At 43.5% G+C, this 15150-nt stretch overlaps 1 protein-coding gene across 1 annotated transcript in view; it reads right to left on the bottom strand.

Annotated features, from left to right (window-relative positions):
* Positions 1-12117: 12117 nt before the first annotated feature.
* The window catches only part of lig1 (ligase I, DNA, ATP-dependent), a 61219-nt gene continuing 58186 nt past the window's right edge, over positions 12118-15150 (bottom strand). The window contains exons 26-27 of the mRNA XM_015956076.3: positions 14663-14755; positions 12118-12298 (exon numbers count right to left, since the gene is read on the bottom strand). Coding sequence (XP_015811562.1) covers positions 12224-12298; positions 14663-14755 — 168 coding nt within the window. The 3' untranslated portion in view covers positions 12118-12223. The remainder of the gene's footprint in view (positions 12299-14662; positions 14756-15150) is intronic.

The following is a 15150-nucleotide window of genomic DNA, read 5'->3' as shown; positions in this document are numbered from 1 at the left end:
CTTCAGCTGTCGACTCGTGTAACTCATCAAGCTTGTTTTCACTGTGGCCTCAGTTGTATTTGGTGAGGGCATGTCGTTAGACACCCGTTGCAATCGACAGAGCAGATTTGGATCCTGCTTTTGATGCAATTACAAGCAAAAAGGATAGAATAAATACGCCAGCCGCACTTTTAAAAAAGCCCGGGGATAATCGGAATCTGGGAAAGCATCCCGAGCTGTATATGTCAGAGAACCCTGTCAACGCCGTCCTGCGACGCCGTGTGTGTTGGTCACGGCCTAGTGCACGCTGGCACGCGTACAGAAGAGACCATGAGGAATGCTTCAGAGATGGGGCGGCTCGAGGGTTCGCTGCCAGTCAAGATGGGAAGAAAAACACCCACAAAGAGAGACAGATAAGACCCCACACTACAGAGGCTGGCTCAGACAAAGGTCACAAGACTAATGACCGCCAACAATGATCCAATGAAGTGTGCTCTGCAGCTTTAACCCCCTCAAGTACCAGCCTCGCAGTGTGGGCCTAAGCACAGAAAAGTGAGGAACAACAAGTGCTGCTGTCATCATAAACCCATCAGAAAGTAGTTATGACTAAATCAACAGTTATGCTGCAGGGGTCGAATAATCAAATGAGACATTTCCATACTCAAACAAGCCAAATGAGCCGTGGAAAGCAATTGGCCAGAAAACTGTTAAAAGTCAAGGCCAGGAGCCAGGATTAAGCATGAATAAAGCTGTGCCATCTAGGTTCCCTAATTTGAAACAGGTTGACAACCCACTGAGTAAAGAAAGAATGCTTAATGACAAAAATACGACTAAAGTGCATCGTCTTAGTGAGGGGTTGAATTCCCCCAGCGCTGCTGCGAGGTAGACGCCACAAACACCTCGGTCTGTCTTACACTGAAATAAATATGAAGCTAGCTTTGGGGAAACGTTGCTTTAAAGGAGAAGGAGCATAAAGTTGGTGAGGAGAAGTTAGCCAAGAGCCTTCTTCAGCAGGTACAACCTGAAATGGTTCATATCCGTCTAACATGATCGTGATTTTTGTCTCGGTCTTTGTAAACCGTTGCCTAAAGGTGTTGAACACTCGTTTAATCAACACTTTTGCAGCGGTCCCTGGGAGGAATGAATGCCATGCAAGTCGTAACCAGGGGAAACAAAGCTCCGGTACGTCTGTTTAAAGATATTGCGGAGGATGTTTCTGAATTTCAGGAAAGAAATGCCCTCCACATTTTGAAGGAATGTCCATGAGAGAAAACTCAGCTGTCCTCGTAGCTGCCAACCTTGTACCAAATAGCATGCTTAACTTTACAGTAGCTTAGCTGTCCAGCTCCTGTGGGGAGCCCAGCCTTCGCTTTCAGTGTGCACCATCGTTGAAAAGAGCCTCCTAAATAAACTCTGGTCTTTTTCTCACTTCGGAGGCCTTTCTCTTCTTGTCGTGGACTTCGAAGACACTTTTTCTCTTGCAACTCTCAGCCATTTTCTAAAGAACCCGGAGAGAACAGTGAGGAAAGACGGCGTATCGCTTTACACATATACAAATGCGCAGGAAGTGAAAACTACCCAGGAACGAGCACGTACGACGAGATGATCAATGCCATTTCAACGGAAACTAAAACATCAACAGCCTTCCCTTTTGCGAGTCAAGATGGGTGAGTCCAAGTGACCACTTGACGTAGATCTGTCAGGCTTTTCTAATCCTAGCGTTTCACCGCCTATAGGTGTAGGAGACTATTTTCATGCCCAGCTTGCATGAACAACTCAGAGTGACCCATTATAATCAGAAATAATCATTAAAACTTTTTTATTCAGTGTTCCACACCTTTAAGTTCATTGTTGAACTGCATCTATTTTCAGGTCCAATCCCATCAAGTCAAACATGCCGAAGCCTGGACTTTAACTTTTGGCCATTCTGTTCTATTTCTACTGCTGTGTTTTGGATTATTGTCCTATTTTATGACCGGTTGGATTCCAACTTCAGGCCAGCGGCTGCAGAAGACCCCCCTCCCAAAATCATCAACCTTCCACCACCTTTGGCCTCATTTGTCCAAAGATGATTATTCCAGAAATCGGATCAGATTTGGGACGGTCTGTTCAGAAGGAAGTTTGTAGGTCTAAATTGTGGCGTGTCGTCGTGCTAATGGAGTCCAGCCATGAGCTTTAACCTTTAACCCGCTAACTGATGTCAGACACGTCTGAGATGGACATTCTAACCTAAGGGGGGATTTGCTATAATGTCCTTGAATGTTTTTTATTTCTGAATAATTTGGGAATGCATTTCTTCTCCAAGGTCACTGCTTAAGCTCTTGCTTCCTGTGTTCACACACGGCTGTATGCTCCACACCGGTAGGATCAAAAATCCTGCTTTTCTAGAGACGGACACACCCATGATGATCAGTTAGTCGATACATTTGATCAGCGGCAGAGAGCTGCGCCCTAACCTCGTAAATCCTGTGGAAGCAGCAAAGATGGTGTTTCACTTCAATAATTAACAGAGTGGTGGAATCTGCTTTTGCACACCTACGGTTAAAGTCGAATGATTTGAGCTTCATTTTTTGGAGATCTAAGGAAAAATGAATTCCTAGGAAGTTTGTTCTAAAAGAGGCTGGTTGGTGTCGGGGATCTGGTGCCGAACTTGGGACCAGGAGGACAGTCATCTCCAGAAGCTTGCTGACATTCAGCAGCTTGCTTGTGACATAAATATGTACAAGAGACACAAGTGGGCTTTTTCTTCCCAAGTATGTTTTTATTCCTGCACGATCTTCCACCCAAAACTACTTTTCGTTAAATGGAGGTGAGGTGCACACACATCTGCACCGTCCTTTGTGTTTAGGACCTGTTGGTGTGGGGACCTCTAGCCGAGGGACATCTTTATAAAGGCTGCAAAGAAAGAGGGAGCTTGACATCATCAAATCTGAAAGGTTACTGGCCAACGCTCGGCACTCCTGCTCAAGAAAAACACTATTGATATTCTGTAGGCTCGGCTGTGGACAAAGGCAGGGCCTGTCCCGCAGTCCCACCCTCTCCTTCATGGCCTGGCATGGCAGAGATGTCACAGAGAGCACCAAACAAATGGATGGAGAGATAGAAAGGGGAAAGAGGGATGGGGAGGAGGTGGAGGAGAACAAATGCATTGTTCCAGGGGCGGAGAAAGGGGTATTGTGAAGAAGACAGATAGCTTATGTGAGAGAAATGGGTGAGGGAGGAGGGAGAGGCACAAAAAAAGAACATAGAGGTGAAACCTGGAATTTTCTGTTTAATAATAGCTGCCCTCTTTTTGTCTATGCAGTCTGAGATAATCCATAACTGTACAGGTACATGTCCTAAAACAGGGACAAAGAGCGTCTTCGGCTCCTGCTTTCATCCAGTTCAATGCCAGTCCACAGATCAGCTCTGGGGCGTTTCTTTTTATTCTGGAAACATTATGGCACTTCTAGTCTGTGCTTAACATGTGGAAAATACAAGAGCTGAATTGGCAGGTTTGAAGAACACACACACACACACGCATGCACCCTGCCCCTCCTGCAGGTGCAGGTCTGAGCAGATGACTTGATGTGAACTAACAGCACAGCTGTTTGAACACGGCTGAGACCTCAGTGGGAAAAGGAGCCTGCTACACTGCAATGCCCTGCAGGCATGCAATGGCTACCAGCTGCCCCCTCAGTAAACACACACACACACACACACACACACACACACACACACACACACACACACACACGTTGACTCAAGGAAGCCGACTGATTCACACGTGCAGACACACAAGGAGATTCAAAGATGTCGTCTTAACTCAAACTGACCCCCCACCACCACACCCACCAACCTTAAGCTTTTTGCACCAGCATCTTACAGCAAACACATTAATTACATATTTGGTTTATCAATATTTCGCTCCTTTGATTTCATTTCCATCGTGGCTTCTCCCCTGTTTCAGTTTCAAGCCAACTTTAAAAGAAACAGCTGACAAGAGCCGTTTGAAATCCCGGCAGCCCTCTTGCGTCTTAAAAACAGAGATGTGGTAATTATATTCATGAAGAATTTCAGGATCATCGCTCTGGATAGCAGGCATGATTTAAACACGAGAAAGTCATAAAATGTTTGTTTTTATGAAGGTGAGGAAGGATAAAACAGCAGACAACATGGAATTTTCACCATTATTCAAATAGTGTCTCCAGCTCCTCGTAGGGCAGACGCAGGACAGCCCACACACCCAAATAACAGCCAAAGCACCGTCGGTGTGCATGCATACATGCAAACCATGACAGACAGCACTCTCACGTGCTTCAGGACAAACAAAGCGCTCTGCGTGTGGAAACACCACTGCATCACTTGCATGCACATTTCTTGAAGATAAACCCAGAAATGTAAAGATGCTGAATGAGTCCACGCCTACACCAGACACAGGAATTAAAGCAGGAAAAAACAGGACGCACACACATTTTCTGCCCTGCATCTCATTGTGTTGAGCGCTGCCTCCTGCTGATGAAACGCAGACACCGCCCACCTGAATAAAAAAAACCCAAAGAAAGATGCACACGTGAAGCATGTTCACCAATTTGGAGATGAACATTTGATCCTTTAAGACAACTCTCTGCGTACTGAAATGTGAAGGTCGTTTAACTGCAGTTGTTACAAAACTGCTGTAATTTCTACGTATTTTCTAATTTACATCTTTTAAATGTGGCTTAAATTCTAATGATGCATGTTTGTCATCAAATGGATCCCATACCCTAAAACACTAAACAATTCAAATTCAATACAGTTTCTTTATCTAGCGCCAAATCACAAGGGTCCTACTTATGACTTCAGTTCATTGTGCCAATTACTTTAAAGTTTCCTATGAAGGAAAACCCAGCAGACTTGTCTTTACATAAATCCTCATATTAAGCATGTAGTGACAGTGGAGAGGAAAACTCCCTTTTAACAGGAAGTAACCTCCAACAGAACCTGGCTCAGTGTGAGCAGCCATCTGCTACACTGCTTCTTGAAACGACTCGTGATAGCATGAGGAAACATTTGATGACAACGCCTTTACCCTCTTCTTTCCACCGCACGTGAAAACGATGCGTAACATAATAGGGGCGTTTTACCAGTTAAGCTCCCTCCCAACCGGGAGCGTTCTAGATGTGGAACGGGAGCAAAAGCTTTCCACGTCGCTGATCCTGCAAAGTCACAAAACCACGCAAGAATCGCAACACCATGCGGGATTTTGGAATTCCACACAATAGCAAGCAAGGAGAAAGCCAGGTGCATGCAAACTCAGTGGCCTAGTGGTAGAGTGTCCGCCCTGAGACTGGGAGATCGGGGTTCGATTCCTGGTCGGATCATACCAAAGACTTTGAAAAAATGGGACCCAATGGCTCCCTGCTTGACACTCAGCATTAAGGGGTTGGATTGGGGGGTTAAACCAACAAATAGTTCCCGAGCGCAGCTGTGTCTGCAACTCACCGCTCCCCCAGGGGATGGGTCAAATGCGGAGAACAAATTTCGCACACACATCAGTGTGTGTGACAACTAATGGGACTTTAAAAAGGTCTGCGGTTTATTTTCTGTTTCCGTTTACATCGGCTACGGGAGGTTCGCAGGAAATGGTGTAGGTTATTCTGCACAATTTTTATTTTGTTTCCAAATGTTTTCCACTGCTTTCATGTTTCACTTTCTATCTGGACCTCTCTAAACGGCGGATTTGACGTGTTTTAGAAGAGCGGCGCGTAGAAAATACTCAAAACATGATAGTGTTCCTTCGCTTCCGAGATGCGTCAAAAACGTTCCACTTTGCTGCCGGTGGAAAAGAACTTGGCCACTAAAACAGTGGCTAATTACTACATAATAAATGTTGCGACTGCTTTGCAAAGCTTTTATGTTTACTGAAAAGAAGGGGTTAGAACTAAAGCACTTAAAGAGTAAGTCACCCCCATTCAACTTTTTTTCTGATAAACTACATAAATGCATGTCTAATCGTGCTGCAGACACATGTAGTCAATAGTTTACCACTTGAGTAGCCTAGTGAACTAGACCAAATTCTTGCTTTGTAAAGTTTGGTCTAGGCATGCTCCATTGGAACCTCCGCAGCTCCTACCAGGACTCTGGCTAGCCAATCACAGCTCTCTAGAGGGGTTTCAAACACATAAAGAGCTGTGATTGGTCCATAATGTTGGGCCAATCATAGTGCTCTATCTGCTTAGTGAACAAATCACAGAGCTTTATCCGCTTTGTGGGCCAATCAGGGCACTCTATATGCCTGGTGGGTGGGATGATGCAACAGGGTGAAACAAGAGTATGTCACATTCATTGTCCAGTGGAATGTGGAGATCATTTGAAAGACAACGGTAGAACCCGCCCCACAACCGAGAGCCGTCAATGGAGCATGGCCAGACTAAATAATACATTTATTTAGTCTGGCTTGCCAGGCTACCACTTGAGTGCATTTTAATTCAAATTTTAATTTTCTGCCTAAAACTGTCAGTGTTGTGCCATTGCCAGGTAAAAACTCTGCACTGCATTTGAATTTAAATCTGCCATCGCTACTGGCCAATTCAATTAAATTCAAAAATATTTTATTAATCCCAGAGGGAAATTGATTGCTGTAGTAGCTCAGAATAAAAAGAATAATCAAGTCGTCAAAGAGTTATTGTATATTACAATGGCTGTTAGCAGGAAGGATCTCCAGTAGCGGTCAGTGTCGCAGCGAAACTGAAGAAGCCTCTGACTGAAGACACTCTTCCGTTGTCGGACAGTCTTGTGAAGAGAATGCTCAGGGTTGTCCATCATTTTCTTGATTCTCTGGAGAATCCTTCTTTGCATTACCTCCTCCAGTGGTTCCACAGTCGTCCCCAGAACAGAACCAGCCTTTTTTATTAGGCTGTTGAGCCTTTTCAGGTCCCTGCTTCTGATGCTGCTACCCCAACAGACAATGGCTGAAGAGATTACACTCTCAACAACAGACTTGTACAAGATGTGCAGCATCTTGCTACAGACACTAAAGGACCTAAACGTCCTCAAGAAGTGCAGTCTGCTGTTCTTTCTCCAGTCCAGGTGAACTCCAAGGTATTTGTATTCCTCAACCACCTCCACTTCTTCTTCCATGAAGGAAACAGTGTTTGACTTCACCCAGTTTCTTCTGAAGTCCAAAATCATCTCCTTTGTTTTGTTTACGTTCAAGGTCAGATGACACACCATGCCACAAAGCACTCCACCAGCTCTCTGTACTCAGCTTCCTGTCCATCTCTGATACACCCAACAACTGCAGAGTCATCTGAGTATTTCTGTAGATGACAGGTCTGATTTGTACTGGAAGTCTGAGGTGTACAGGGTGAAAAGGAATGGTGAGAGTACAGTCCCCTGTGGTGCTCCAATGTTATTGATCACCTGGTTTGATGTGCAGTTCTTCAGCCTCACAAACTGTGGTCTGTTTGTCAGGTAGTCTTTAGCAATAGCTGAGGCCCAGTCATTTTTAATAAACTCGTTTTACTGTTTATTACAAGGTTCATAATAATCATAAATAATCATCATGGTTCATTATAAATGACTTATTATTCTTTGGTTAATAATATTTATTATTTATGATAATCAAAAATGTTTAACAGTGTGAAGAAGGGCATTTGCACGTGTACACACCATGCAGAGGGGGCTGAACCAGGGTAAAGTTAACTTGCTCTCGCATGTCTTTGCTCCATAACTAAAGCTTCCTATCTCTGAGAGGGCGTGTTCTGAGGTTTTGTTAAAACCAAAAACTCCTCAGTTCAACTTCAGTTCTTGAACCAACCAGATACTCTCCGTGGGGACGAGAATCATCCCAGAGGACAAGGGTCGGCCGCCCGAAGCCTCACTAAGCTGTTCTGTCACGCCGATAGAATCGCTCTGAATAAACGCCACCTGTAACCAGCTGACGCAAAACTCCTTCAGAGTTAAGCCAGACGCAAGCTCTACACCTGTGTACCCTGCGACAACTCTTGGACCAGAGAGTCGGTACCACTTGGGTCTCCTCTACCGGACCGAGTACCCAGAGGCTGACAACATCCTCCCTTTGACCTCCGGATCCACACAGAGGGTCGTCTGATCGGTGATGTAGAAAACAGATTGTGTCCGATGCTGTTCTCGCTAAGAAACAACTTAGTTAGCTGCAAAACAACTTTTCACCCAGAACGCATTTCTCTCTCTGAAAGAAATATTCTGAGATTCATCCACGCATCCAAACATACGCATTCCATTTTAGTTTCCATTCAGACACAGGGTTGCTTTTAATACCAAGCTTTAATATCAAAGCTGTTATAAATTGTCATTTATAAATTGTCATTTATAAATTGTCATCTTTAAATTGTTAGTAATAAATTCTTACCATTTTAAACCTGACTCTTCTTTGAAATGAAACACAGAATGGTGTATATTTGGTTATTGAATTAGCAAAGATTCCATTAAGTCTTCTGTTTAATAAATAAACTTTGCTATTAATTAAATTTCTTAAATTAAATATTAATCTTTGGATGAAATATAGACCAAGCCCACTGGTGTATGAACTTCTATCGATTACATAAATATCCTGGATATCTATATATAAGCTTCATTTGCTAACTTGTTTGATCTTCCTCAGAATCTAACAAAGCAGATAGCAAACAGCATTAATTCTAGTATGTAGACTATCTACGCTACAGCCCCCACCTGTGTCTTCTGGAGTTTCTGGCAAAGTACATCAGGCTGAATTGTGTTAAATGCACTGGAGAAATCAAATAACATGACCCTCACATTGCTGCCTGCTTTGTCCAGATGACAGTCGGTTGGTTGAAGCAGCTGGATGATGGCATCTTCAACTCCAACTCCATGGCGATAAGCAAACTGCAGCGGGTCCTGATATGTTCTAGTTTGCTTATTCAGGTGGACCAACAGGGGTCTCTCCAGGACCCTCATGAAATGGGATGTCAGGGCAACCGGTCTGTAGTTGTCATTGACTGATGGGCGAGTTTTCTTTGGAACTGGAACATGGCAGGATGTCTTCCACAGGACTGGAACCTTCCCCTGGGCCAGGCTGAGGTTGAAGAGGTGCTGCAGAATCCCACAGAGCTGCTCTGCACAGGCCTTCAGTACCCTGGGGCTGACACCATCTGGACCTGCAGCCTTGCTCCTCTTCATTCTCTCCAGCTGCCTCTTCACCTGACTTCTAGAGAAAGATAGGTGGGAGAGGGAGGTAAATGGGGCAGCAGCATCTCCTGACTTGGCTGAAGACAGATTTATAGAACCAGAAGAGTCCATGACTGCGTTAGAGGACAAATGAGCTGGCGTGTGACAGGAAAATGTTGGATCAGAGGAGGATGGGATGTCTGATTGGCTGGGGCTAGGCGAGGAGGATGCTGGGTTTGTTCCTGAACTGAACTTATTGAAGAACTTGTTCAGTTCATTGGCTGTGTCCAGGCTGCCATCTGTGCAATCCTTCCTCTGCTTGAAGCCTGCGATCTTCTTCATCCCTGACCAGACATCTCTGATATTGTTCCTCTGAAGTTTGTTCTCCAGCTTCTTCCTGTATGCCTCCTTACTGTCTCTGATCTTGATCTTCAGTTGGTTCTGTATACTCCTCAATAATTCCCTGTTTCCCTCCTCGAAGGCTCTTTTTTCTCATTTAGCAGATTCTTCAGTTCACTGGTGATCCAGGGTTTGTTATTAGCAAAGCATCTCACTGTTCTGGTGGGTATGATGTTGTCCACACAGAAGTTTATATAGTCAGTGACACATCCAGTCATGGCACTGACGTCCTCTTCATATCCTTGGCAGAGAGTCATCCAATCTGTGGTCTCAAAACCCTGCAGGGCTTCTTCAGCATCCTGTGACCATTTTCTCACAGTTCTTCTTGTCACAGGTTGCCTCTGAACAAGTGGTTTGTATTCTGAGCAGAGAAAAACAAGATTGTGATCTGATTGTCCCAGAGGAGGTCTAGCTTTGGACATGTATGCATTCTTTACATTTGCATAACACAAATCCAATGTTGTTTTCTCTGGTGGAGCAGCTGACAAACTGATGAAATGCTGGAAGTGTAGCAGAGAGCGAGGCATGATTAAAATCACCAGATATAGCCACAAATGCATTGGGGTGCTGGGTTTGTAGCTTAGCGTCAACGGAACTGACGGCATCACATGCACTTTCAGCAATGGCTGAAGGTGGAATATAAACGGTTGCCAAGACAACACTGGTGAACACTCTTGGCAAATAATATGGGCGACAACTTACTGCCAAGAGTTCAACATCTGGGCTGCAGAGACGACATTTCACTGAAACATGACCTGGATGGCACCATCTGTTGTTGGCAAGCACTGCCACTCCACCTTATTTTCTTTTCCCGCTCCTCTTCAAATCTCTGTCTGCTCGTACAGTCAGGAATCCTGGTGTTTCTCAATGCCAAGGAACCTTGCCTTGATGTCTTGGCCCTGCCCTGGTTGCCTAGGTGATACGTCATCGGGAGCCGCCAAGACATCTTCCAATGTTCATGTTCTACCGAGGCGTGTGTTCTCCATTTGTTAGCAGTTTAGCTAGCTGAGGGATGATACACGGGAGGTGTCTTGTAGCCTAGTTAAAAATTACCCAGAATACACCACAGTATTTTTAAAAGGCTGGCAGATCAGATGCCTGCAGCTACTTCAGGGACAATTTTCAAGTTTAAAAGTAAGTCAACTAATTAAAAATGTTTTTTTTTAGATCCAAAGAAGTTGGTAAGTTGTTCAGAAGTTGCAGCTTCGGTGGCTAGCGGGTAGTAACTCGCTTATATTTTTAATTTATTATACATACACAATTTAAAAAGGAAAAGGCTCGTTATATATTTATATTGAAACTAATACATATAAAATATAACGTTATCTCCCGTGTCACATGACGTTACGTTACCGCCATGGAAGCTGTGGTCACGTGATGCAAGTCTGTTCCATTTAACCATTTTCTTAGACCAAGGAAGGACAGTGTCCTTGTAAGTAAGGTGCCTGGCCTCACAAGTCATCGCCTCGCAAGGCAGGCGCCTTGACATTGAGAAACACCCAGTGTTTGCAGTGTTCAACCAAAACAAAAATGGCATCAATAGAAGAGATTTGCAACTGGTAAATTTTGAGATCACATCAGAAAAAAACCAGCGGTATGAAAGATGGTGTTACCATGGCGAGTGCGTCTCGCTCGTTTGTCAACTGCGCCTACTGGTTACTCAAATTGCAGCTTGCAAACTCGTGTGAATTTCATGCAACAAACACAAACAGTGCTTCAAATCAACACAAGTTACGCGAGACACACATACATGTTATATAAAAGCATATATATTCCTGGCCTAAAGCCAGCAAAAAATGCTGCCACCTAGCAGTCAGAGTTTGAACTGCACCACCCACAAAAAATACAGTAAATGTTTGCATATTAATTTAAAAAATGATACAAAGCTTTCAAAAGCCAATTCAGTGTCACAACATGAAATATCACAATATTTCAGTGTACTGATATTTTTTTCCATCCCTAGAATTTTTTGTCTGCTCCTCGTTCAGCTGCTCTTCTTACATCAAATATTTATTAGTCACTCACAATAAACAAAAAAAGGTTACAAAGGGGTTCGATTTGCAACACTTCACCATTTCCTAACATTGGATTAATTCTGCAGAAATCTCGACATAATCCTGTTTTCCTAACCACCTGACCTTGGCTCTAATCCACCCTTCTTCCTGTTCTCACATCTCTGATTGATTCAGGCTGGACAGTTAGTAGATTTCCATCATCTAAGGCAAGCTGTGGCTGTTTTCTCATTCTGCTGTTTGAACAAACTGTCAGCCCTGCTCTCCTAATAATGTTCCAGGAAGTCCGAAATCTCCTTGGCTCGCCCTCCTGTTAGCAATGCGCTGCGAAACATCGCCGCTTGTGGGGCACTCAGGCAGAAACTACGCCAGTTAAAAGTATTGGTATCTGCATGTTTAGCTGGGCCGTTACAGCGCCGTGGATTTCTGATGCCAATCTTTTAGCAGCAGGTGTGCCGTAACGGCCAAATCAATGGCGTTTTAGGGAATTAAGTGCACAGCGTGAGGCGAGATGTTTAGGCAATTTTGGCTCCCAAAGGGAAAATCATCATGCGTGAGGAGCAGTTTCAATAAATCAATAACAAATTACAGAATCCGAGAAAGTGGCAGCAGACTTTATTTTCATCTGACAATACAAGAGAAAGGAAAAGTTATTTACAATTACACTGAAATATTCATCATTTGGTGCTGATGACTGCAGACAATCAGTAGTAGTCCTCCGGGTCAGCTTTGTCTCTCTGGTTCAGAATCTGCTGCTGCTTCTTGTACAAATCAGCGATCTGCAAAGATTGAGAAGAGGAGGAGAAAGGTTCAGACAGAAAGAGAGAGAGAAGAAGGAGGAGGAGAGGAGAGGAGGGGACGATCATGAAGTCAGGTCAGTAACATGAAGAGGAAAAGCTAAATATACCGGTTTGATTATTCATATCCGCGGCTTTGAAGTCGGTGACTCCGAGCTGCTGACTGGGAGATGGAGGTTGTGTTCATTTATCAGCAGTTTGGGGGTGAGGAGGAGGGGAGGGAGGGGGGACAGTGAATAATGTTTGAGCAGTGGGGTGGCACAGTGAGGAGGAAAACAATGAAACATCACATTATTTCTTCGGCGAGGGATCAAGGTAAAGCTTTGATTCTCAGCCTGCGTCCGACGAGTTTCTGGTCCTCCTGATTGCCTCCGACTAGAAATCAGGTCAGGCTTCAGTTTAATTGCCTGCATCATCAGGAGGCGGGGAAACAGCAGCGATATTTAAATTCAGCCGACGTTCCATCTGGATTCTCGGATGAAATGAACACACAACTTCAGTCTGAATTCATGTCGGGGAAACTTCGGAATGTGAACGAGTTTGGACCGGGCTTCGATTCAGCGAGGAGATGGATCATAGTCAGAGTTTAGACATCAAGGACGATTCCGAGCCCAGCCGTACACCAACTTTTAATTCATATTGATTTCTTTCACAGATAAAATCAGACGATATTGAAAAGGTCTGACACTGTGTCAGACAACCTGTCTCACTGTGAAGTTGTGCGCCTTCTCCTTCATCGGGGCGCAATGACTCACTCAGTTTTTATGTGTTTTTTTTTACAGCTTGGTGTATTTTCAGAAAAAAATATCAACTGGCACAAAAATGGTTGACTTTGTAAACTATTCTTAAAAAATGAAGCAAAACAGCTGCAGCAACAGAAACATAAATAACATAACATTAATTTTATTAAAGGCTTCAGCATTCATTAGGGCTGGGGGATACTTGATAGCTGAACTCTGATGAGACGGGATTTATCTGCAGATTATTCTTGTATATGAACAAAATCTGTTAAGAGTCAAAGCTACACATCAAAGTCAAAGATGAATGAGCCTAACTATGGCTGCTAACAGTTAGATATTATCGGTGCAGTATGTAAATGAGACAAATCCAGAAGGGTCTAATGTTTCCGTCATTTTGGAAGGAAGGATAAAGTGAAACATGTTTCGTATCCAGTTGGCTGCTGGATTGTCAGTTTTTCTCCTTTCAAAACAAAAAAAGGAGAGACGTAACTGTTTGCCATCAGTGAGAGTGGGAGGCCGTGTCTCCTGTTAGCCGATGGTGCAGCGTCGACAATCGTAATCGGATAGCGGCCAGCAAAAAGCTCCAGAGTTGTTTAAAGTGGTTGCAGTAACCAAATTGTACCAAAGGATGTCTTTTAACTTCATTTCTACATAATGCACCTTTAGTTAGATGCATGCTAAAGTAATAAATGCACTGATGTCTGCAATGATAACATTAAAGGGGAACAAGGCTGTTTTAGCACCAGTGTCCGTTTGTAGGATTGAAACCAAAACCTCGCTGTGCGTTTGTCTTTTTAACACGTTAATCTAACAGCTGAAACGTCTCCCAGCCTTCATTAGTGTCTACGGGGTGATTCAGCTCTAAATTACACAAACTAAACTAAACTTATAAAATAAAATAAAATAATAAAATAAAATAAATAACAAAAACATAAAATAAAATTAAATTTTACTAGCAAGAAATGTGGTGGAACCAGACTGCACCACCAGGTATGTCAGGTCATTTGTTTTTAAGTTAACAGAGTGACCCGCCAGTCTGAAGTTGCAAGTGGAATATTCTGGCCACAGGGGGCTGAGTGACCTTTCTTTCACCCTGTAAAGGATCATTTTAGCACCTAAAGGCTCAAGAAAATGATTTAAAATTATGAAAAAGTTTCCAAGTATCCCTTTAAATACCCTTGAAAATGTGAATATATTTGTTAATTTTCTCCAACAAATGCATTTGTTCCTAGACCTCCTCTCAGCTGAGTGACATCACACTTCCTGTTGTATGAACCACACGAGATGTTGTTTTACTCTGGTGTTAAATGACTTTGAACAAAGTGCTACATAGACCGCTGCCTGTGTGGGAGAAAATGCCCTTGCAGTGCTGCTCACCCTTGAAATTTACAGGACAGCCTTTGTCAAGTGACCATGATGATGACGATGATGATGATGTGACACTTTGAGCGATCCAAGCTAACATGATTGAGTATTTACCAGGTTACAGTCACCCTCTGCTTCGTGCTGTGATTGGATTTAGTGTTTAACATGTTTTTGACATCATGTGCTCCAGCGGTTGGGTCAGTGGAAGGAAGTGGTTCTTAGTCCGGTTTATTGGACCTACCTGAGCTCCGCTTGTGGCGTCCTCTGGCTTCTTGTCATCTCTAATCCGAAGGAAGCGCGGGAACCTGAGAGAAATTCCTTTCTCTGGATCCACCTGAAGACAATGAAAGTATCACAGCTTCACAAATATAAAAAAAATGTCTCTTTGATCTTATAACAATATAGTCACCAATTAGCTCAGTTTAAATCCAGCCACTAAACCAAGCTTTGGTCCTACTTTAGCTCATGCCTCTTTAAGCCTTTTATTACCTTCACTGAGTGAGGAATTGCAAATGATCTTTTTCAGATTATCCAAGGCTGTTAGAAAATGTTGGAGGTGACAGACTTGATTCAAGATTTCTGATGGCTTACAGCTGTGCATGGATCTGATTCTGGTTAGGTCGTTACTTGTAGTAATCTGATCCCAACAAGTAATTAATGTAGTTAGAAAAAAGCTAAATCATCAGCAGGTTTAAGGTTAAGATGATCTGAGGTGCCCTGAATGCAGCA

Source organism: Nothobranchius furzeri, chromosome 11 (assembly GCF_043380555.1).
Source record: "Nothobranchius furzeri strain GRZ-AD chromosome 11, NfurGRZ-RIMD1, whole genome shotgun sequence".
NCBI classification, from domain to species: domain Eukaryota; kingdom Metazoa; phylum Chordata; class Actinopteri; order Cyprinodontiformes; family Nothobranchiidae; genus Nothobranchius; species Nothobranchius furzeri.
This window is presented reverse-complemented; position numbering and strand designations above follow the sequence as displayed.